The sequence below is a fragment of the Lynx canadensis genome, chromosome B1, assembly GCF_007474595.2.
Source record: "Lynx canadensis isolate LIC74 chromosome B1, mLynCan4.pri.v2, whole genome shotgun sequence".
Classification (NCBI taxonomy): Eukaryota; Metazoa; Chordata; class Mammalia; order Carnivora; family Felidae; genus Lynx; species Lynx canadensis.
The window spans coordinates 145577424-145602339 of record NC_044306.2 but is presented as its reverse complement, the minus strand read 5'-3'; the positions used below and the strand labels follow the sequence as shown (position 1 = coordinate 145602339).

The 24916-nt window shown below is 40.7% G+C and overlaps 1 protein-coding gene across 1 annotated transcript; it reads right to left on the bottom strand.

Moving 5' to 3' along the window:
• On the bottom strand, positions 1-23336 carry BTC (betacellulin). The gene is made up of 6 exons (XM_032593075.1): positions 23258-23336; positions 19717-19815; positions 9325-9442; positions 3999-4145; positions 1537-1647; positions 1-120 (listed from the first exon to the last, which is right to left on the bottom strand). Exons 1-5 carry the CDS (start codon positions 23334-23336, stop codon positions 1539-1541), a joined length of 552 nt encoding a protein of 183 aa, XP_032448966.1. The 3' UTR covers positions 1-120; positions 1537-1538.
• Between the last annotated feature and the right edge of the window lie 1580 nt (positions 23337-24916).

The following is a 24916-nucleotide window of genomic DNA, read 5'->3' as shown; positions in this document are numbered from 1 at the left end:
AGACTAACATTACAAACAAAAAGTAAATACATTATTTAAAATTCATTTCTCCTGACTGTTTTCCTGAGACACATTCTGTCCATTTTCGAATGAGCAAGGCATTTTGCAGCTTGCACCAGCCTGGAGAAATAAGGGAAAAGAGAGCACGCTAGTTAATACAAATGGATCATACAAATTAAAAGAAAAAAAAAAAAATCTAGAGCCAATAGTTTTGTTTTCCATTCATTAATGATTAGCGTCATCCTGTAATAAGTTAGGGGAACATACGATTTCTCGATAAGCATTTACTATACCCCACACATCCGCTGGGTGTTTGGGGCAGAAGGAGATGCTTTACGCTGCTGGCAGAGCTAGGGCAAGTCACTGCTCCCTCTTGCTGGCTATGAACAAGGAAGCATGTGGCTCCCATTGCTACTGCCATGACTTAAGGGGAACCGGCCAAGGATGAAGCCAACTCTTCGGTGAGCGAGCAGAAAAACAGAAATAAAGTTTCCCCGTGTGGGAGCCTCTCGTTCACCGAAGTGTGCAGAGTACCGTTCCTCCGGACTGCCAGTTCACATGAGCCAACGCATTTCCTTCATTTGAAGTCCTTTCGATTGGGTTTGACGCTATCACAGCCAAACTACCCTAGCCGATTGTACGAGCGCCGTGATCCATTTGCCCCCTTGGAGCCATTCTTTGTCCTGCTCTGAGCTCCCGGGGGGGGGGGGGGGCTGACACATCACAAGGGCCCCCTTGTCCCCTGGATCTTCATTGGGTTTGGCTAATGGGAGGCACCTGCTGAAGATCTGAAGCAGGTGGTGAGACAGTTTGGGGAGTTTTTTTCTTCATTTGCTCCTCTTCCTTGTTGAGGTTCCGGCAGTGACTACTTCTAACCGCAGGTACAGCTCCTACAGAGTATAGGCCCTCTGGTGGCCAGCCTCTCAGGACCAAGGTAACCTTCCCCGGGCCCTTCCAGGCAGGGGAGGGGAGCAGCCTCCTGCCAATGTTAGGCTCCAGGAGCCTTGAAGTTCCTGTGGGTCCCTCAACCCTGCCCTCCCAGTCCCTCAATAAATCTCGCTGTTCGATCCTGCTGGGATCCTAACTGATGTAACGTTGAAAGGGCTTAGAACAGCGTTTGGCATATGGTAAATGCTATGTAAATGTGGTTATGATCAAAACGCAGCTATTATTTTTTTTCTTCAGTGTGAGATATTTAAGCTACAATACCTCTTCCTTGTGCCCAAAAGCAAGGAAGAAAAAAATATAAAATCACCACCACAACCATGTACAATTAGAAAGCAGGTTGATTTCAGTAAACTAGAAAAAGTGTATAAAAGTCCTCTTTCTGCATGCCTGTCAATGTGGTAACATGCAAAAGAAAGATATGAGAGTTTTCATTTGGCTTCAGATTCTATGAAAAAAATCTATTTACTTTCAGATGTTTCTAAGCATAATTAAATTCGAATCATTGATTTACTACATCAAGTTAAGCCCAGTCTCACCAGGTAACTGTCACTTGAATAGTTTCTCGCCTACCAAATTTTTCATACTTACCACTAAGCAATACTAGTTTCTTGAATATCTTCATTTATTGGAGTTATATCTTTACCAAGAGTTTCCATTTCTTCTTCTTTCTTTCTTCTTTTGCGACGCCTCCGAAGAGGGCTTGGAAGATAAGGTGTTAGAAGTTAGTATGGACCTGTTAATTCATATGAACACAAAATTAACCATCAAGAGGGCCTCTGATCTTATTTCTAGATGGTTAAAAATTTGTAGGTTCATTTTTTTCTTAACTATGTTAAGTTCTCTTTTAACCTGTCTCTTTTTCTAGGCTCCCATGATAGCCACAGTAGGCAAAAGGGTGAATAGAGTTACCTAAATAGAAAGATTAGGGTACCTGGCTGTTGATGGAGCTTGGTTAGCACAAGAAAAATGTTCAGTACACGTCATTTTACAAAACAGACTAATAAGCATTGTGTAGTATGTGAATAAGAAATAACACAAATTGGAAACAGACATAAGAAAACCAAGAGGGTGAAGATAGCCTCAGGATTTGTTAATTAAGCTTATAGATACATTAAAACATGTGTTAGATCCTCTGGGTTATAGTCCAGTTTCTTAAAGTATAATGCAAAATTGATGTCATAATTAATTTTCTCAGATCTGTCCAAATCTGCTGTTATAAAAGCTCTTTTTTTTTTTTTTTTTGCCATTTGGAAGGTAAAAAAATTTTTAAATACACTGAAATTTTATAGCTACAAGGAATCTTACAGATTACCTGGTTTAATCTTTCTGTTTTACAAAAAAATAAAATTCAAGTTTAAACATGTTAGGAAATTTGTCCAGGGTCCCAAAGATATTGAATAGCAGAGTTGGGCTAAAAATCCAAGACTCTAGACTCCTAGTAGCTATGCTGAAGTTTTTCTGTGAAGAAAGGAGTCACAAGACACCCTCTTTGGTGTGCCCAGTAGCCCAAAAGTAAAGGGAGAAGTTCAGGAGGCTCAACTAGCTTCGGAAGACAAGAACACAGCACGTTAAGAAAGGTCTTTTTAGCATACTGTGTCAGAGTCCCCATCTGATACAAATTTTGATAGCTTCACGAAAGAAACTAACTTAAGTATATCAAAACACTGTCTCAGAGAAAAAAATCAAGGTGTTTCTTGATTTCCAAAGTTGTGGTACATCATGAAAAGTAAAAACAAGAAAACCAGTGCAATCATCTTTTGTAAATAAAATCCATTATTTTACGGTGGCCAAGGGGGGAAAAAAATGTTTTTGTGTGTTTGTCTCTACCTTCCTAAGTTACTGGGTCATGATACAATGTAAGGTAATAAAAGTCTTAGTTTGCCTACTAACAAACCCACATAAACATGATTGACTTTAAGACCACATAGCTGGGGTGCCTGGGTGGCACAGTCGGTTAAGCGTCCGACTTCAGCCAGGTCACGATCTCACGGTCCGTGAGTTCGAGCCCCGCATCAGGCTCTGGGCTGATGGCTCAGAGCCTGAAGCCTGTTTCCGATTCTGTGTCTCCCTCTCTCTCTGCCCCTCCCCCGTTCATGCTCTGTCTCTCTCTGTCCCCAAAATAAATAAACGTTGAAAAAAAAAAAAGACTACATATCTGGCTTTTTTATTAAGATGTAGTTGAAACATAACATTGGATTAATTTCAGGTGTACAATGATTACATATATATATATACACACACACATATATATACATATATACACAAATACATATTACATATATTGCAAAATGATCAACACAGTAAGCTTAGTTAACATCTGTCAGCACACACAGCTACAAAATTTTTCTTCTTGTGATGAGAACTTTTAAGATCTACTCTCTTAGCAACTTTCAAATATACAATACAGTGTTGTTAGCTACAGTCGCCATGCGGCACATGACATCCCTAGGACCTATTTATCTTATCCTCCAGCTGGAAGTTTGTACCTTTGATCACCTTCATACTTTTTGCCTACCTTCTTCTTCTTCTTCTTCTTCTTCTTCTTCTTCTTCTTCTTTTAGTGAAGAGTTTTATACATATTTTATTTTTAAAAAATGTTTTTAATGTTTGTTTATTTTTGAGACAGAGAGAGACAGAGCATGAACAGGGGAAGGTCAGAGAGAGAGAGAGAGAGAGAGAGAGAGGGAGACACAGAATCCGAAGCAGGCTCCAGGCTCTGAGCTGTCAGCACAGAGCCCGACACGGGGCTCGAACCCACAAACTGCGAGATCACGACCTGAGCCGAAGTCGGACGCTTAACCGACTGAGCCACCCAGGCGCCCCCACATTTTATTTTCAATGATAATACTTATGTTCAGTAAAATGACAAACGCCGTATATCATGTGTTTCATTGTAAGTAGACACTTCGCTGTAAGCGATTTATTTCAATCATAACAAAAAGGAAAGAAGAAAGATCGGAAGGAGGGAAAGAAGGCAAGAAGAAAAGAAATCGCAAAATAAAAATTTCTCAGATTTCCTTAAAATGATACTAAAAAAAAAAAATACTTACTGACAGCATGTGCAGACACCGACCACCAAGATGATAAAAATCACCATAACTACTATCAGACAAATCACCAAAATCTGCCCTCTGTCTCCTCTGAGGTAAAACAAGTCAACTCGCTCACATCTTGCCCCAGTGTAGCCTTCATCACAGCTGTGAAAATAAAACAACAAGGGAAACCATGCAAGACTTTTAAGAACCTCTACTATTTCTTTTTTTGAAGGAACTAACACTGTTGTCATTTACTGGAATTAATAAAGGGCTCAGTTCCTTTAAAAAAAAAAATTTTTTTTTTCAAATAAAGCTGGATACCGCTGTGTTCACAAGTAATTTCACTTTCTTTGCTTCGCCGAAAGCCTGTCATCACTTGAACATTCGCAACATGGCTAATTTAAACAAACAGAGGTAATCACAATTTACTAAAACTTACTTTAAAATTTTAGGTTCTGAGTTGGAAAGAGAGGAGATGGCAAAAATCCCTCCGTGGTGCCCCCCAAGCGCTTAAATACCACCATGACAAGGAACTCAAAATCCCCACGACCGCCCATGTCGTTGGAGGGCAGTCAATGTGCCCAAGTCCTCCTGCTCCAAACTGTTAGAAATTATACTGTTTCGGGGCGCCTGGGTGGCGCAGTCGGTTAAGCGTCCGACTTCAGCCAGGTCACGATCTCGCGGTCCGTGAGTTCGAGCCCCGCGTCGGGCTCTGGGCTGATGGCTCAGAGCCTGGAGCCTGTTTCCGATTCTGTGTCTCCCTCTCTCTCTGCCCCTCCCCCGTTCATGCTCTGTCTCTCTCTGTCCCAAAAATAAATAAACGTTGAAAAAAAAAAAAAAAAAAAGAAATTATACTGTTTCATGTGATCACACGCGGTAACGTGTGTGAACGTTCATAGACCGATAGCTTATGAACTACATAGAAAGCTCCGTAAATGTTCTTCCACAGGATTCCTTTCTCTCTCTTAACTGCCACCCACCAGTTCTGATTCTTCTGCTCACAGTGGCCACAGATTACGTGATGCTCTTCACCCCTCCAACTAAAACCCTCCCAAAATACAATAGGTCTTGTCCTCTCCAGCTCCTTTATTTGATGCTCAAAGGCCCATTTTCAGACGTGCATACCGTTCCCTCCACTGTCCTGTAAATGGCCCCTTTCTCTGCGGCCCTCATAAAGCGCAGTGGCCACAAGTCAAGGAATCTCCAAGAGTGACTTTCACTTTTCTCAATCTCTCAACGTTTTATCAATACAGTCTTAGGATTTACTCTAACCCGGCAGATTCCCTTTGTCCAAGCCAAGGCTTGTCTGAGCAACACTCAGCTAAAGGCTCAGTGATTTGGGGACTATCCACAGTATTCTCTGAATCCCATTAGACGCTTAAAAGGTACGTAAGAAGTTTGAGGACGCTGCAAAACTGAAATCCTATGTTGTAACATCAGTACCTTTGCATTAACAAGTATCTTCCCTTTTTTCTCCTCAGACTCATTCAAAACAAAAGAGATAGTGGTCATATACATAATTGCTTAAATCCCCAAAAGATGAAATTCTCCTTCTTTTTTTTTTTTTTTTAATTTTTTTAATGTTTATTTACTTTGGGGACAGAGAGAGACAGAGCATGAACGGGGGAGGGGCAGAGAGAGAGGGAGACACAGAATCGGAAGCAGGCTCCAGGCTCTGAGCCATCAGCCCAGAGCCTGACGCGGGGCTCGAACTCACGGACCGTGAGATCGTGACCCGAGCTGAAGTCGGACGCTTAACCGACTGCGCCACCCAGGCGCCCCAAAATTCTCCTTCTTAAAAAGATTTCTGTGTTACCTCGGTTGTTTATTTATTTAGCTATTGTTTTATTTTGTTCTTCTTTTGTTTGTTTGTTTTTTGTTTTTGCAAGAAAGGATCTACTGCCAGATCATTTTCTGGTTCGTGTTTGACAAGAGCAGTGCAGTCAATTCCCACAAAGCCTATCCTGCACAAGGAAGGAGATCCCATAATGCCAACATTATCGCTGATATAATGCTTGAGACAACAGCACGAAGAAACATCTGGCTTGGTCACATCCATACAGAAAGGTGACGATCAGTGCAAGCTGTAGAGAAACGATACCTGATGGCGTCTATTGCAAGAAAACCCCCGCATATGTGAGGAAAATTCCTTCCTGGCAAGGTCAAAATAACAGGAAGAGAGCTTAGAATGATCTTGAAACATCAAAAATCTCTTGCACATAGAACTGGAACTCGTGGGGGGAATCACTTTTTATTGCGTGTGTGGGAGGGAGATTTTTTTTTAAAGAGGTTTTGTTTTTTTTTTTTTAAGGTCATAATGAAAATCTTACAAATATATAGAGTCTCTTCCAATTAGCTTAAGGGTTTCTCTAACACATTCACTAAATCTGGCATTTTTAAACAATCAATTTGCCCATAAAATACACAGAAATGACTTGCTGCTCTTTTAGAATGTTTTTTGTCTTTTTTTTTTTTTTAATTATTATTATGGCTCAGGGTTCAGTGGTGTAGCCGTGCTTTAATTGAATTTCTCAGTAAGCAGGATTTCCTGCAAAAGCTATAACCCAATGAGGCCAGGCCAGAAGGCCAACCTTTGCACGGGCAGTTACCATGGCTCTCACGTTATTTCACTTCTCATCAAACCAATAACATGTCAGCTAATGGTCATTTCAATGGGAAAAGAAGAGGCAAAGAGTACAAGATCCTAGCAGATGTTTATGAAACGCTGAGTAGCTGAATACATCAGTTTTTATTTAGTAAACATCTTATAGCATTTAAAATCACTTTTAAAGACACCCATGACCCTTCAGGATTCTGAAAAATCAGAGTTAGGATCACTGTCCTGAAATAATCACCAGACACGGTTGTAAGGGATTTGTAACTATTAAGTCAATTGATCCTTACAACAACCTCTGAGGTAGGTGTCGTTATTAACCCATTTGGAAGGTGGAGAAATTGAGAGTATAGAGAAATTCCGATTCAAGCTGTTTGACTCTCAAGTTGATGCCCCAAGCACATGAAATACTGCTTAAATGAACTGTACCACATAGATACATGAAGATATGTCTCTGGAAAGAAATCATTCCCATTCCAAGAAAATACTAAGAAGACTAAGGAGATTTGAGTTATTTGAGATGCACACTTTTTTTTTTTTTTTAATGTAAAAGCAGGAGTCCACAAACTCCTGTAATTCCAAGCAAAAGGAGATACTTGTGCTTTTCCAAGCTGGCAGAGTCACCAATGGCAACACAGCTTTGCCCGAACCTGTGCTATGACCAGTCACCTAAAAGGTCAGGCCCAGGTCACATACACCCCGCTCCTCAGCAGAACAATGTATGGAACACCTGCTCTGTGCTGGGTACGACAGAAAGTATTTTTGCTTAATGAATTCTCCTGCTTTATTTTCAACACCTGAGGGGGAGATATTATTACCCCCTTTTACAGATGATAAAACTGAGGCTCGGGAAGGGTAACTGACCTGTTGTTAGCAGTTCTTCTGGTACAAACAAAACCTTAACTTGGGTCTACCTGGCTTCAGAATCTGTGAGCTGGCTTCTCTGCTCCTCTGCTTGCTGTTCATTCTGCACCATTTTACCACAAAGAAGCTGTTCCCGGCTCAGAGTAAGGCCTCGGTGCTGTCAGCGTAGCATTCGGTGCGCCATGCTAGAGGGACTTCTTCATTTATTCGCCACTCATTTCCTGAGCACCTATTAGAATTCTGACACTGCGCTTGGCCCTGGGACACAAAAACGAATACGCCCCGAGACCCGCCTCTGGGTGCTCGCAGACACGGAAGGGACACGCACAGGGACCAACAGCTATGCTCCAGAGGAAAAGAGCTTTCATGGAAGGGAGACTAGATCTCAGAGACAGGACGTCTAACACACCTGAGAAGAGGGAAGTCAGTGCAGGGATCCAGGAGGAGCTGAGGTCTGAGCTGCACCCAAAACATCAGTGCGAATAAGCTTTCCAGACTAGCAGAGCTTGTGTGATAAACCGTGGAAAGGAATGTGGGATTTGAGAGGAACAGCTGGGAATATGGTGAGAGATGTGGCTAGAAAGGTAAGCCGGAATCAGAGGAGCTGTGGAGACCATGGAAGTGAGTTTTAGCCTCACACTGAAGGGGACAAGCTGTGTATCGATCTTAGGCAGGGAGATTACATATTGCGGTTTTCATTTTAGAAGGCAGCAGGATTAAAGGACAATAAATCTGCAGACGTAGGGACAGGTTAGATAAATGTACTGGGTTAAAGGGCATTAATATTTTCAAAACGCAATATATTCTTCTAAGCCAGTGAGCAATTAGAGGAAATTTAAAAAAAAAAAAAACTCTATTCTTTCCCAACACACAGCATACACACACACACGTTTCCCTTATTTCCTTACGTTAGCAATTCTTATCCCCTCAAAGTATTGTCCAGTATATTTATTTTTAAATTAAATTTAATTATAATTAAATTTTTATGAAGTCCATGACCCTTAAATGTTCCACTAAATTAGGGTTCCGAATCACTGTTTTGAGACACTTATGGAAAAAAAATGTATACCGAGGGAACGACACAAAAACATAAACATTCTATAAACTTTAGGTCAAAATTATACTTAAACAATCACCTTGCTCATCTTTCAGAAAAGGTCTCAGAGAACACCTAGATATCTCTTTAGATACCCTAGAAGGATATCTCTTTAGAAGAAAATAGAGAGAGGCTATCCTCTCTAGATATCCTAGAAGGATATCTCTTTAGAAGAAAATAAATATTTTGTAAGTGCAAAAAAGTTGTTTGTGCCTGAATAAAAACTAAACTTGGAATCAGTCTACTAAGAGGCAGAAAGAGCACTTTTCTTCCAATTCCCTTCTGTAATAAACAGGCTTTGCAAATAAATCTCTGCTTAGAAGCAGGACTAATTTCCTTGTACTTAATTGACACCTGCAAAAGTAACTTTTAATTTGGCAGAAAATCCTTCATATTTACATTAACTGCAAACCACCTAACACGTTCCAGAAGAATTTGCTTCCATTCGAACCACCTGGGAGATGAATGGAGCTGAAAAGCATCCTTAACACTGGACACAAAGTTCTGCTTGCTTGCGTAGGGCAGCAGAGGACACAGCCTGGGAGCTGATCCGGGCTCTCGCAGGCTCCTATTTCAGAAGGAAAGTGTGTGTCAGTTTCTCCATAAGTGGCTGCAGAAAGGGTCGCTAAACAAATGGCCGAGGGCAGGACCTGGGGAGCTGTGTCCTGACACAGAGGGCTCCGTTAGCTCAGACTTCCCGGCCCTGTCAAGTCCATGGCCAGCACTGCTCTGCAGCCCTCTGCCTGCTGGCTCAGGGGTCCACTTACACGCAGGAGGGCGTCTGCTCGGCCACCACGAAGCGACATCTCCCTTTGATGCAGTAGTGCTTGTATTGCTTGGGGCACCGAGAGAAGTGGCCTTTCCGCTTCGATTGCATGGTGGTAGCTGACAAATGAGAAAAAGCCCAATAAATCAACTCACTTTAGATACACATTTATTTCTACGTGGAATCATATTCCCCTCTTTGCTGCAGGTTTTTCTATAAGAGATACTCCTATAGAGTATCCCTTTCTCTCAACACTGGGATAAAAGCCAGACTTTTGTGGTCCCCAAATAGCTCTATCAATAGGGTGATGGGGATCTTGGTGGGAATGTTTCATATTTAATTTTTTTTAATGTTTATTTATTATTGAGAGACAGAGAGAGACAGAGCATGAGCATGGGAGGGGCACAGAGAAAGGGAGACACAGAATCCGAAGCAGGCTCCAGGCTCTGAGCTGTCAGCACAGAGCCCGACACGGGGCTCGAACCCACCAACTGTGAGATCATGAGATGAGCCGAAGTCGGATGCTTAACCAACTGAGCCACCCTGATGCCCTGGGAATGTTTCGTATTTTAACAAAGATTGGTGCCCAACCTACCTTTTAGAAACCTTGGTGTTGTTTAAAGGGGGAAGCATAGTTTTTGTGAGAGAAGGCTATTCTTTCTGTGAAGGTTATCAGAGCCATGGGGCACATGGCATTAAAAAAAAGAAAAGGCCTTTTTTCCCCTTCCCTTCCTTTCCCTTCCTTTCCCTTCCTTTCCCTTCCCTTAAACATGCATGTAGCAGTAACCAAGTGCTAGATACTGGTCATCTTCTCTCTCTCTCTCTCTCTCTCTCTATATATATATATATACACACACACACATATATATGTAACTATCATAACTATAACTATATATATAGTATATAGTACTTATATATATATCTACTATATATAGTACTACTATATATAGTTATAATAGTTATATACATAATAGTTAATATATAGTAACTTATTTAATGCTCGTAACAGCCTTGTGAGGTAAGCATCATTCTTATCTGCTATTTATGGATGAACAAAGCACAACACATTGAGGCTAAGTCATCTTCCAAGATCACACAGCTAGGAAGTGTCGAACTGAGACTCAGACCCAACAGGTCTTGCCCCGGAGTCCATGCTCTTGACCTCTCCACTCTGGCACTCTGCCAAGTCAGCCGTTCAGCAGGTAGCTGTCATCTGCTCTCAGCCTGATGCATCCAGAAGTCACGCTTGCCTAATGGGAGATTCTCCCTCTCATTTAACCCCTCAATGGTTTCTCTTGCTCTAAAGAAAGAGGAAGATACTGGAAGCCTCATATGCCGGATTTTGATCCTGCTCTGACTTCCTTGTCTTATCATTTAGAGTTTTCATTGCCTAATTTTTCAACTAGGGACGGTGATACGTAAGTTTCTCCCATCTGTGCATGTAGAAGGTTTTAATAAGTAAGGGTTGACAAGAGTAACGGTACAGAAATACTGACTTGCTGTTTCATGTGCTGATTCACACCGGACATGTGCCCACACCCAGAGCCAACAGCTAACTAGCCAGCTCCAGCCCAGGGTTGGACTTTTTCACATTCATGCTATGACCAACAGCTTACAGACTCAGCCACCTGTGAAGCCAGAAGGACCGTGATGTTCACTTCAGAAGGGCATTTCACACTCACCTGGCATCTGAGTGATATTAATAGTAATGACTGCTAAACTTCTTAATTAGTATTATAAAATGAGCACAAAAAATCCCCAGGGCAACCAGAGGGAGGAATTGCCAAGAACTTCGGATGATCTATACACAGCAAATTCCCGCAATGCCAGGTCACAAAGTTTCAATTCCCACAATGCCAGGTCACAAAGCTTCAGGGGGTGGCAGGATGTTGCTGAGGAACTGGCTGACCTGGTTTTGGATGGTGACTTGATTACCAGCTAGGCTGACAGCTTCTACGCGCCAGACATTTGCTCCCACGCATACCGGTCAATGGGACTCTTACCGAAATTTCTTCCGGAAATAACTCCAGAGTGTCTCAAAAACAAAGATCTGTAGGTTTTGGCAAATAAATGTATTGGCCAACTTTCATGCCTACTTTCTATTTCCAGAGCCCTGTAGTGAGCACTGGAAAACATCAAAAGAATGAAGCATATCTTGTCTATCTAAATTAGAACAATAGAACAACAACAAAAAAAGGCAACAAAATAAGCAACCGACCCGTAAAAACAACCATAGTAACCGCAAAGATAGTTGTGGCACACTGGAAACAGGGGAAGGAAAGAACATCAGATGAGGAAGGAAAAATCGTGTCTTATTTTCAGCTCTGCCTGTCCTTCGCTGGATGGGTCCCTGCAAGCTTATGAAGCTGTCTGAGCCTCAGTTTCCTCACCTGTAGATGATAGCATCTACCTCAAAGCGTTGTTGAGGAACTCAAATAAAGAGTGCATGCACAAGTTCCTAGCAGAGTACCCTGCACAATAAAGTCCTCAGTCAATGAGTTGATTCTAGAATCTTCAAGATCTTAGCAATTCCAAGAGAAATGTTGTATCATTACAAAGAGCACTTATCTAATTAAAGAAAAAGTTCTGGGAAATGGTTTTTGTTTTTTTGGTTTTTTTTGCTTGTTTGTTTGTTTTAGGAGGAGGCAAGCAATCTATTTAGCTATGGAGAATGCTAGGAGCAAAAACTCAAGGTCAGGAACATGCAAGCCTCATCATGTGGGGAGTGGGAGGCAGATTTAATGGAAATGGAGGGAAACAGCCAACGGGGTCTGTGAATGGAAGTTAGAGTCATCAAATGGCAGTAGGCTGAAGTGTTTACATTTGAACTACAAGGCAAAGGAGAGCTGAAGACGGTTCTCGTGAATTAAGTTAAATGGTATATGTAAAAACTACATTCTTCAGTGTATTAGGTAGGAATCTGCAGGCTGAGTTAGAGTAGGAAGATGCCAAGAGCAAGGAGAAAACCAAGGCATGCCTGAGCCATGCAAATATATGTCGTGTGGGCCTGTGGGAGGGGAACCGAGGTCAAGGAGATGAATTTAAGAAGCAGTAAGACTTAGTCACGGATCTGCTGTGATCCAGAAAGGTCCTTCCTACTTTGCAAAGCATACCTGACTTTAAATATAAGCCATATGGCTCTGTATCCTGAGCTTTACTAATTTCTCTAGTGGTTATGTCCCTTTAAATGTAGCTGCCCTTTTAATAAACATCATACAGAGCATGATCCCAAAAAGTGCCTTAACCGGCAGCTGCTGGGTGCAGGGATTTGACCAGCCTCAGCCCATCCAAGCAGCACAGATCCATGCCAGGGAAACGGTTGCCAGGCACTGTTCAGATCATTCCCAGAGCTCTCTCCTTTGCCAAATAAACATGATCTTAAATATTCCCAGAATTATTTGGATTTGAAAACCCTTCCATGCCACCACGCAGAAAATATCCAGTGATTTCTCTATGGAAGTTTAAAACGTGGAAAAAAAAAATAATACATCACACACACTGCCCCCTCCCCAAAACAGATGGGATCATCTCAGTTCTCTGATGGAAATGAGAAGGCTTATCAGCATACCCCCTTTCAAAATGCACCTAAAATTCCAGTTGCTTTCGTCTAATATTCATCAAGGTCACATCATCTGAAAATTGAACAACTGTGAAATCTAACATTTTCTGCCTATCACGAGACCCGATGACATAGGGTAGAGGATGGCAAAATCTGTCCTTCCATTCCAGAGATGCTTATCAAGAAGGAAAAGTTAATCCTATGACAAAAGAATGATTAGTCCCATGTACTGTGTTTCTCTGTTGAGAAGTGAATCGCCTGGTCCGGAAAATGCGACATGAAAATTCCCCTGATAATGGGGGTGCTGGAACTTAGTCGTTCTTCCCCCCCCCCGCCACCCTTACTCTTTTCTAACCCCTGTTTCCAAAACCAAAGCATTCTCTGGGATTGAGTCTTTCCCACAAAATCGCACTGGAAAACTACACCCACTAGCAGGCCAGGTTGCAACACGATCTCCTAAGTGAATGGGCCCCACATTACTTGTGGGGTAATGTATCTCAATCTCTTCTTGAGATGCCATATTCCGAAGATGCTAAAGCCAGTTAAATAAGGAACTACTAGGGTTACTGCAGATAGGTGTACGTCAAAACCTAATTCTAAGCGAGAACGTCTTTCTTCCATCATATGGGCAGACAGACAAGAAGTGGTCATCTTTCTTGAATCCTATGAATAGTTCGATGAGACGTGAGATTCTCTTGGGCCAAACTAAATTGGAGGAATATAGCACACACTCAAATGACTTAGTTTAAATGTGGAATTTTCCTCAGATGGATGAATGGTTTGATTAAACAGTATGGCTCTCTAGTCTTTCTTGTACATAACTCTTATTCTCAAACCAAAACAGGCCTTGTGATGCTTTTATGCTTAAAACCCCTCAGAATTGGGGCACCTGTGTGGCTCTGTCCGTTAAATGCCCAACTCTGGATTTTGGCTCAGGTCACGATCTCACAGTTTGTGAATTTGAGTCTTGCATCTAGCTCTGTGCTGACGGCACGGAGCCTTCTTGGGATTTTTCTCTTTACCCCTCCCCTGCTCGTGCTGGCTCTCTCTCTCTCATTCAAAATAAATAAATAAACTAAAAAAAAAAAAAAAAAAACTCCTCAGAATTGACACATTAGGTTTATTTTTCATAAAACGTTCACTTACTTATTCTAGTTGTGCTTGTTACAAATTTATTTAATGATTTCATAAATATTAATATCAGCAGCTCTTCTAAAATCAACTCTAAGGGTAACATGCAATTATTATAAAATTACAATATACAATTATTTTATGTAATTCTCATTACAATGTGGATAACCTCATAGTATCTCTAACCCCCTAGTTAAATACATAGTTAAATCTCTGTGCGAGAGATTAAAAGGAGGTGCTAAATTTTGAGATAAAAGTCCCATAAGTGTTAACAAAGACAGAGAGGAAGTGAAACAAATACCTATAAATTTATCTTCCCACATAGCTATCTGACCTTAAAAAGGGAACAGGTAGGGGTGCCTGGGTGGCTCAGTCAGTTGAGCATCTGACTTTGGCTCAGGTCAGGATCTCACAGCTCATGAGTTCGAGCCCCACGTTGGGCTCAGTGCTGATAGCTCAGAGCCTGGAACCTGCTTCGGATTCTGTATCCCCCTTTCTCTCTGCCCCTCCCCCTGCTCATGCTCTGTCTTTCTGTCTCTCAAAAATGAATAAACAATTTTTTAAAAAGGGAACAGCTAATGCACAGAAGAGTTTAAGTAGTCACAGAAAAATTTGAAGAAAAATTTCTTCCTACTCCATGAAGTAGAACCTAAGCCTTTAATCTAGTCCTTGGCTTCCTGGCAACTTCTCAATATGAGTTTCCTCACTTTACAACCGTGTTAAGCCAGGAGGTGAGGAAGAAATTTTTTATTTTCTAAGTTAATTTTCCGTCGTATCTTGCCCACTCTCTCCCTGAGACAGAGGAAGATAAATTCACAATGCCCTTGAAGAAGTGCAAAATTTGAAAATTTCTCTTATTTGAGGATTACCATTTGGTTTCATATCCAATGCCATTCCCTACAGAAATGTAAAAGAGTTCGTTACTCCAGGAAAAGAAAAATAGATCTCACAGATGTTCTTGCTAACCCTCCAGTGTTACTAGAATATGTTCATATAGGGGGCTAATCAGAATGGGTCAGCATGTGTTTTAAGCAGGAGGATTAGGCCAATGATTTCTCAGCTTACAGGAGTGGGCCCTCACTTAGAGCTGTCCTTTTTCAATGCTGATTCGAAGGGGTACATGCACCCCAATGTTTATAGCAGCACTATCAGCAATAGTCAAAGTATGGAAAGAGCCCAAATGTCCATCGACTGACGAATGGACAAAGAAGATGTGGTGTGTATATACAATGGAATATTACTCAGCGATCAAAAAGAATGAAATCTTGCCATTTGCAACAATGTGGTTGGAACTATAGGGTATTATGCTAAGTAAAGTAAGTCAGAGAAAGATAAATACCATATAATTTCACTCATGTAGAATTTTAAGAAACAAAATATATGAACATAAGGGAAGGGAAGGAAAAATAAGATAAGAGAGGCAAACTATAAGAGACTCCTAAATACAGGGAACAAACTGAGTGCTGCTGGAGGGGTGTTGGGGGGGGATGGGCTAAATGGGTGAGGCGCATTAAGGAGGGCACTTGTTGGGATGGGCACTGGGTGTTGTATGTAAGTGATGAATCACTAAATTCTTACACTATATCTTAAGTAACTTGGATTTAAATAAAATTAAAAATCAAAAAATAATAATAATAAAACAAAACAAAAAAGAGCTGCCCTTTTTCATGCCATCCCTCTAAAGGAAGAAAAAAGAGTTTAGTGTAGATGTGTGTGTATATTTGCATGTTAAAAATTATTCATAGCTGAGGGGCAAACAAAGAACAATGAACGGGAAGAAAACTTGTGTTTCTTTTGTTTTTCACGAGTGCATGTTTTGGAACTCTTATGTATATAATGCCCCCTTTGCTCAGTCTCCTTTGCTCGTTCTTCCCTATATCCCCCAACCTCTAAATTTTGCAATGCATTGGGACTCAGGGCTTTTACACTCCTTTCTGGGCATTTCCTGGTTTTAAACACCGTTATGGTAACAATTCCCAAATTTATGTTTCCATCCCCGATCTCTTCCTTCAGTGTCCAACTGTCCAACCAACACTTGGTTGCCTAATTGGCATTTCAAATGAACACTTCCAAAGGGAACACCTGATTTTCTCCCTCAGGTCTGGTCTTTCTCCATCTCAGTACATGATACTTTCTTTGTTATTCAGGCCAAATATTTTACAGCCACTTTGACTTCTTTCTCTTCTACTATGCATCCAATTCATCAGAAAACTCTATTGGCTGTATTTAAAATGTATGCAGAATTGTCCCTCTATTTCTACTAGCCTGGTCTAAGCCTGACATCATCTTTAGGCTGGAAGCAGTCTCCATGGCAACAACATCTAACTAGTCTCCCTGCTTCTATCCTGTCCACTCTTAACTGTCTAGTCTGCACACAGACACCAGAGTGATGCTATTAAAACTCAAACCTGAAGGCTTTATAATCCCTGGCAAGGCTCTGCATGACATTACTCATTACCTCTCTTTCTGTATTACCTCTCTGACCTCATCTTTGACTATGTTGTTCATTGTTTCATCCTTGGTACCGGGGACAGAGCCTGCTGCAAAAGTATTGGTAGGAATGAACAAATTCCTTACTCAAGATAGAAAAGGACAAACTAAAAGTGAAATGCTTAGAGATTGGGGCTATTTGACAATAAAAGAATAAAATCATTTATAAATAAAATAACTCCTGTAGTGTCTGGATAGCTCTGGTTGACTGCCTGATGCTTGATTTTAGCTCAGGTCATGATCCCAGGGGTGTGGGATTGAGCCCTGTGTTGGGATATATACTGGGTGTGGAGCCTGCTTAAGATTCTCTCTCTCTCTCTCTCTCTCTCTCTCTCTCTCTGCCCCTCCTCTGCTTGCATGCCTGCGTGCTCTCTCTCTAAAAAAATTAAAAGATAAAAAATGAAAAAATTGAAAGAAAAAAAAAGACCAACTCCTAAAGATGATCTGAACTATTCCTTCATTTTATAGATTACAAATTGATGTCTGAAAGCTTAAGTGACTCACCCACGGCCACACAGTCAATAAGGACAATCTTCTCCTACTCCATATTAATTCCTTTTTAAGAATGTTTTGCCCTTGGGGCGCCTGAGTCGCTCAGTCGGTTAAGCGTCCGACTTCGGCTCAGCTCATGATCTCACAGTTCGTGAGTTCAAGCCCCACGTCGGGCTTTGGGCTGACAGCTCAGAGCCTGGAGCCTGCTTCAGATTCTGTGTCTCCCCCTGTCTGTCCCTCTGCTGCTTGCACTCTGTCTTTCACATTGCCTCAAAAATAAGTAAACATTTAAAATATTTTTTTTAAAAAAAAGAACATTTTGCCCTTATTTGGGCTTTACTTTCAAGGACTATTTTTCAGAATTTCCTTCACATATTCAGCATTCTGACCTTCCCCCACGATTCTAGGAGTTTAGCATTGTGATTAACAATGGAGTCAGTCTCTCCAAATTCATGTCAGGCTACTCTGCTTACTGTGTGACCTTCAATGAGCTAAAATTCTTGTGCACAAGATAGAAACAATAGACTGACAAGGCAACCTATAACTGCTATGGGAAATAGTACGGAGTTTGTTAAAAAAATTAAAAACAGAACTACCATACGATTGAGCAATCCTACCTCTGGGTATTTATCCAGAAGAACAGAAATCAGAATCTCGAAGAAACACACATACTCCTATGTTTATTGCAGCACTATTCAATCCACAATAGCCAAGATGTGGAAACAACTTAAATATCCATCAACACATGAATGGATAAATAGAATGTGGTTTACGTAAGCCACGGAATACTATTCAGTCTTAAAAAAGAAGGAAATCTTGCCATTTGCAACAACATGATTGGACCTTGAAAGAATTATGCAAAGTGAAATAAGTCAGTTATAGAAGGACAAATACTACATGATTCCACTTATTAAAGAAAAAAAAAAATCTAAACAGCTGAATCCACAGAAGCTGAGAGTAGAATGGTGGTTGCCAGGGGCCAGGGAGGAGGGGGGGGGGGTGGGAATGAGGAGTCATTATTCACTGGGTATAAAGTCTGGGTCATGCAAGATGAATAATTTCTAGAGAGGTGCTGTACAGCATCTTGCCCATAGTTAACGATCTTGGGTTGTACACTTAAAATTTTGTTAAAAGAGTAGATCTCATGTTAAATAGTCTCACTCAAATAAAAAAAAAAATAGGAAACACATTTAGGATAATGATGAGGCAAGTTTTTTAGAACTGTCAGTCACTGGATCATGCAATAACCCCCAAGGGAAATGTGAAAATGCCATCATTGGAGATATTTAAAACCCAACTGAAGAAAAGCACACAAACACATAACACTGGCCTTGTTCTTCTCTCTACGCGAGTGAAAAGACCCACACAAGCATGATCCACAGCCTGGAGGCACTTTCCAGACCACCCATTAGCGTGAGGGAAGAAAGCAGAAGACTGGGCTGGAACTGATGGCTCATGTCACGGTGACTTGCTCAGCGTGTTCCCAGCTCAGTTATGACTTCTCCAGGGTGCTAGGACAGGAGCACTTACACCAGGTCACTACCTTCCGAGCTCCAAAACGTTTCCAGGGAATACAGGAATCTCTCTCCCACCTACTTTTAGAATTGGCCTGTGTTGCGTTGTGTTGGGTTGTGTTTTGATTTGATTTGTTTTGTTTTGAATCAGAAACAACCCTGGAGAAGAACAGACCATTGCATCTATAAAGGACAGACAGAACCTTAAAGTAGGAGTCAGCAAACTATGGCGCAAGGGCCAAATCTGGCTCACAGCCTGTTTCTCTAAATAAAGTTTTATTGAAACATATCCAACGCCACTCATTTGCAAAGTGTCAATGGCTGCTTTCACAGTGCAGTGGCCAATTTTGAGTAGCTGCAAAAAAACGCTGCATGGTCCACAAAACCTAAAATACTTATTACCTGACCCTTTACTAAGGCTCACCTTTGCTTTAGACTAACAACTTTGAGAATACTGATTGAAGCACCTCTAGGGCAAAAATATGCAAAAGTCATTGCCTTCTTCCCTTCTTTTTTAATTTTTTTTTCAACGTTTTTTATTTATTTTTGGGACAGAGAGAGACAGAGCATGAACGGGGGAGGGGCAGAGAGAGAGGGAGACACGGAATCGGAAACAGGCTCCAGGCTCTGAGCCATCAGCCCAGAGCCTGATGCGGGGCTCGAACTCACGGACCGCGAGATCGTGACCTGGCTGAAGTCGGACGCTTAACCGACTGCGCCACCCAGGCGCCCCGATCTTCTTCCCTTCTTTTAAGTTATGGAATAGAAAGAAGTTAATTTGAATAGAATATGCCAACTTTGTATACATCCAGTCCAAAATATCCCATGCCAGAGTCTGGAGCATACACCTGCAATACCTAAAATAATGTAATGATTAAAAATGGAAGCACTAGAATCAGAAAGACCTGCATGAATCCCAGATTTGCAATTTACCTGCTGGGTAGCCTTTGGCAAGTTACTTAATCTTTCTGGACTTCACCTTGAAATAAAGTCAAAAATATGATCCAGCTCAGAGGGCTCTCGCGAGGAGTGAACGCATTACTGTATATAAAGCACTTGGCAGAGAGCCTGGTCCATTATATATGCTCACAAAACTAACCAGTCTTATGATTAGTGTAGTATTAAAAATTAAAACTTAGGGAAATCAACGTTCCAAGACTGAACATGAGGCTGGTAAAACACAAAGGCACTGTGTGTTAAGCCTTACCTGCGCAGTTTTCCCCAGGATCTCCACAGAGTAGGCCATCCCTTTCAGGACTTCTGGTTGCATTCCCATCTGCCACGACACAGTGGAGGATCACTAGACCTTCAAGTTCAAAACAGAACCAAACAAGCATGAAAACTTGAAAATTTCCTCAATGCAAAATACTCTATCGAAGCCATGACCCATTTATGAAAATAACAAGCCTGTGCCTTCCATTCCCAAGGCATTCTCCCACAGGAAGGGGGGTGGTACACAGGCCAGCACGTCTCGTTTTTTAAGCTCAATGCCAAAGACAGAATTTAAAAGCCAGCAACACTTGCAACTAAGTATGCATCTTAAGTGAAGAGATTTGGCCATAGCTTGTGAGGGAGACATCACAGAGGCGGAGAAATAAGACTTCTCAGCCGCTGCACAAATACACTGATGAATTTCCAGGGAGAACGAATGACGAACCCATGTGGCAACGTACTTTCTCCATTCCAAACAGACTCAGTGTTTCTCTGGTATTAACTAATGTTTGTACTTCCTTCTTGGGATATGTGACCTAGATATTCAATTTGTGGGAATTATTTGAAAGTTTGAGTTTCCCTCAGCTAAGTATCTCTGTTGTTGAGAAGGACAGGTCTCATGAAAAAATATGGGGGAGAGAGGAATACTGTGTTGTGGTTAGCACAGTTTAGGATACAATGTGCAGATTGTATTTAAACAAGTCAAATGTGAAAAGTCACTTACGAGATAATCTGGGAAATCAGACCCTGACTACACATTAGATAGTATTAAGGAATTGTTCTAGAGAACTTAAAGTGTGCTAATAATATTGTGGTTTAGGTCAAAGAACAGAGTCCATATCTCTTAAAGATATATATTTAAAAACTTATAAGTGAAATTAATGTATCCAACATTTATTTTAAAATAATCCAACAAGAGAAGATGGGTGCAAGGGGGAGGGAGAAACTTACAGATTAAACAAGATTGGCCACATATTGATAATTATGAAAGATGGGTGTTGGCTAAACCAAGGTTTATTATGCTCTTCTATCTACTTTTGTATAAATATATTTAAATATCTATAATAAGTTGGAGAGGGGAGGAGAAGGTAAGGGAGGGCAGATGGGAAAAGATAAGAGGGCTTGGGAGTTAGCTAGTCTTGAGTTCACGACCTTTTTTGCCACTTTACAGCCATGTACCTTGGGCAAATTTCATAATCTCTCAATTTCCTCATTGCCACAGTGGAGAGAATTATTATCTCTTCTCCAGAGCATTTCTGTGAGGATTCAATCAGGTAAGTATGCAAAGCACTTAACACAGTGCTGGCATGTGACCAATGATCACTTAAATTACTCATTATCATGTAACTGGCAGGAATCAAATAACTTGCCCACTGGGTGTATTGACATTTATCCATCTAGCCAATGGTTTCTAAGCTATGCATCTTCTTTAATTCAATCCAATTCAACAGACATCCATGAGCATTTAGAAACACCCAGGCAGATAGGACATGCTCTACCTTCAAAGTGTTCCAAAGCTAGCAAGGCAAGTAATCAGCCAACCAATTAACCATAATAAGAAGTGAGATCAGGCTCTGGGCTGATGGCTCGGAGCCTGGAGCCTGTTTCCGATTCTGTGTCTCCCTCTCTCTCTGCCCCTCCCCTGTTCATGCTCTGTCTCTCTCTGTCCCAAAAATAAATAAAAAAAACGTTGAAAAAAAAAAATTAAAAAAAAAAAAAAAAAAAGAAGTGAGAGTATTATACCAGAGGACAATAGTATCTAGCAAGTTCAAAGGCCAAAAGAGTTTTCAAAAAGAATCAATATAGAGACTTTTTTCTAATTGTCTAATTAGAAAAGTTAAAAAAAAAAGGTTGTAACTAGCATTTGAAATAGTGAATAAAAATGGAAAATCAAATCCACTGGTGATGGATACATTGGTACTACTTTTCTGGAGGACAATTTAGTGCTCTACGTTCTAAAAGCAAAAAACTCAAAAAATATACAAATGCTTAAATCCAGTCATTTCATTTCTAGTAATCTTTCCTAAGGAAATAATTGAAGATACATAAAAAGATTTAGCTGTAAAAATTCTCTATGACATAGATTATAAAAAATTGGAAATTCCCTAAATATCTAACAAGATAGAGTTGATTAAATACACAGAACTATTTTCATGCAATAAAATACTATTCAGGCATAATTCAAATAGTAATAGAACATTTTGATATATTCCTAAATACGAGAAATAGGCTATAGAATAATAATGCAGTGTGATCCGTGTGTTTCTCTGCATCTGTGTGTGATGAATGTAAAAAATGTTTATATTGATAGATACTCAAAAGGTAGGTAATTAAGTACATAGAGTTGCTCACACTGGTTAGGAGACTTCTGTCTTAATTTTCCTTATTTTCATTTTTCAATTTCCTACTAGCATATTTTATCTGTGACAACAACAAAAAAAGGAGTAGCTCCCAAACTAAAAAAAACAAACAATTTGGCCACCGAATTTCTAGAGTTTTCATATCTTTTATCCCAACACCTGCCACCCTCCTTTCACACTTATAACAAACCAGAAACATACAATCATTTAGCGCTTTCCAAGCATAGGGATTGTATATTTACGCATCTTTGTAACCCTGGTAACTAACACAGAACACAATAGATACTCCACAAATGTTGAAAGAATGAATAATCCATCTGTAAATGAAGAAAACAACTTTCAGATTCAAAGATCCCAGGATCCATTTCTAGTAGAAAATTTCAATCCATGTCTTTATTATTATAAAATAGGTTTAATTCATTTTTAAAATCCCATATATGGGCTTTCTGCATGGGCAGAATCAGGAAGCCTTAATTCTGGTGTTAATCTATTTTAATGGTGGGAATTTTACTAAAAACCTCTAAATCTTATAGAGATTCAACCTCTGCAAACTGGAGATGACACCATCTCCTCGAGGTTATTGTAAAAATTAAATTAAGTAACATAAGGGGAATCTGGGTGGCTCAGTTGGTTAAGTGTCCAACTTCCACTCAGGTCACGATCTCGCGGTTTGTGGGTTCGAGCCTGGCATCAGGCTCTAGGCTGACAGCTCGGAGCCTGGAGCCTGCTGCGGATTCTGTGTCTCCTTCTCCTCCTGCCCCTCCCCAACTCATGTTCTATATCTCTTTTTCTCTCTCTCAAAAACAAATAAAAATTTTAAAAAATTGAATAACATATGAGAAGGCACATGGCTTGGCACCTAGTATATAGTTTTTAGTCTACTTGCGCTTTCTTCTACCACGTATAATTTAACCCATCGTTCTCCACTTCCACCTAACAGTGGAAGCCCTGATTCCACTGAAACGCTGCCCAGCGCCTTCAAACATTCTGGCAGGCTGGGGCCTGTGCCCAGACTCTCTTCTGTTCCGACTCACTCCACACGCTGGCGTCAGCTGGTGAAGGGATGCCACCACTGGGGACAGCCCTGGAGAGGACCCCCCAGGGAGGATCCATGCCCAGGCAAACCAAACACCAAGCACAAGGCACTGGAGTCGCATGTGCTATGCCACTGCTCACCCACAATCTTCAGGCCACCGTCACAAGCTGGTGGCCACGAACCAGATCCGCTCCCAGGAATCATGTTCTCAGTCTGCATAGTCTTAAAAAATTGAATCATGGCAGTTCGCAGCAAACCTGGATTTTTCTACTTCCGCCGAAAAAGCAGAAGGGCTGGCAACACAGGTCTGAAACACCTTCTGGGCAGCGACTAGCCGGAGTCAAGCAGCAGGTGACCCGTTTAATGCCACGGACCCCATCAGACGTGGCAGCACTCATTTATTTTAACTGCCTACATCTTGACAGGCATTTCAGTTTGTAATCTATACGAAGTGACTCAGAAATCAGAGAAATGCGCACAAAACCATTTTGCTCAATACTGAAGGCAGCTTCAAAGACAAAAGACACTCTTGTTCCATCCATAATGCAACAAATATTTACTAAGTATTATGTGTTTTGCACTGGCACAAGACACTGAGGGTTCAAAGATAACAGATACTGTCATTAACCTGAAGGAGCTCTCATTCTGGTGAGGAAGAGAGACACAGAAATCTTTAAGGGTCGTGCATGTAGCAAGGACAACAACAGAGGTAACACAGGATGGAGAATCGGCTCTACCTAGCTGCAAAGACTTGATAGAACAGGTGAGGCTTGTGGTGAGTTTTAAGAAGGAAGAAATGATTGTTGTAAACATCAACCAGTAACTTCTAGAAAGAAAAAAATTGTGTAAGCAAGATGACATAATCATTGATGTTATTTGTTTCTGCAGGAGACAGTACTTACATGGTAATAGTGATGTAAACACTGATTATTTAAATCCATTACATCAAAAACTGTCATAAAATCAAGGCCAGTAATTAGCCCACCTACACCATGTGGGGAGACTGTTGCGATGAATCAGTATCTTTGCTGTGCTGGTTTTTCAATGTTCTCAGCGGCATCCCTAATGGTAACCCCACTGAAATTATGGGAGAGGAGAAATTCAGTAGGGAAAGTTTAAGTTGACAAGCTGAGAAATAGCATTACAAGAAAGTTATTTAGCATGAGGGAGGTAAATGCAGAAGAGACACTTCAAATAGACAAAAGTGGTTGCTTCCAGGAGGCAGAGAGGCAGGAAGCTTTGGTGCAAAGATCTGCTGTTTGTTTTTGGTTTGTTTTGTTTTGTGTGTTTTGTTTTTGTTTTTTAAGTTTTTATGCTATTTTTGGTTATAAACCTTTTAGTACTCTTGGGGCTTTTAAAAATCTATGTATATTTATTATAGATAACTTAATTAAAATATTTATTATACATATTATGATGATTTATTATACATACTAATTAAAATAAAATTAATTTTTAAGTAGGCTTCATGGCCAGTGTGGAGCCCAATGAGGGGCCACCCAGGAGCCCTAAACTAAAATTAATTTTAAAGAAAAGGACACATAAAGTTGTAATTGACCAAGGCATTCTGAACAAAAGGGACAACTTGTAAGAAGACACAATATGCATAGCCCAACTTATTCTGGTTTGTCTGGTGGGGATTGTGATTGGAGAGAAGGCTGGGGGGGCGGGTAGGTAATAACAAATGACCATATTAATTACTTTGGATTCTTAGGCACCTAAGTTGGGGTCACTGAAAACCTTTAAGTGAGAAACAACAGAATTATTTTTTTGGTTTGGAAAGGTTACTTTAACACCAG

Bases quoted from the DNA above. Each gene is read 5' to 3' on its own strand.
- BTC (XM_032593075.1), bottom strand. From the start codon at position 23,336: ATGCAGACTGAGAACATGATTCCTGGGAGCGGATCTGGTTCGTGGCCA. The intron at 9,443-19,716 runs GTAAGGCTTAAC...CTCATTTGTCAG, and splicing joins TCCTGGGGAAAACTGCGCAG to CTACCACCATGCAATCGAAG. The intron at 4,146-9,324 runs GTAAGTGGACCC...TTATTTTCACAG, and splicing joins GAGCAGACGCCCTCCTGCGT to CTGTGATGAAGGCTACACTG.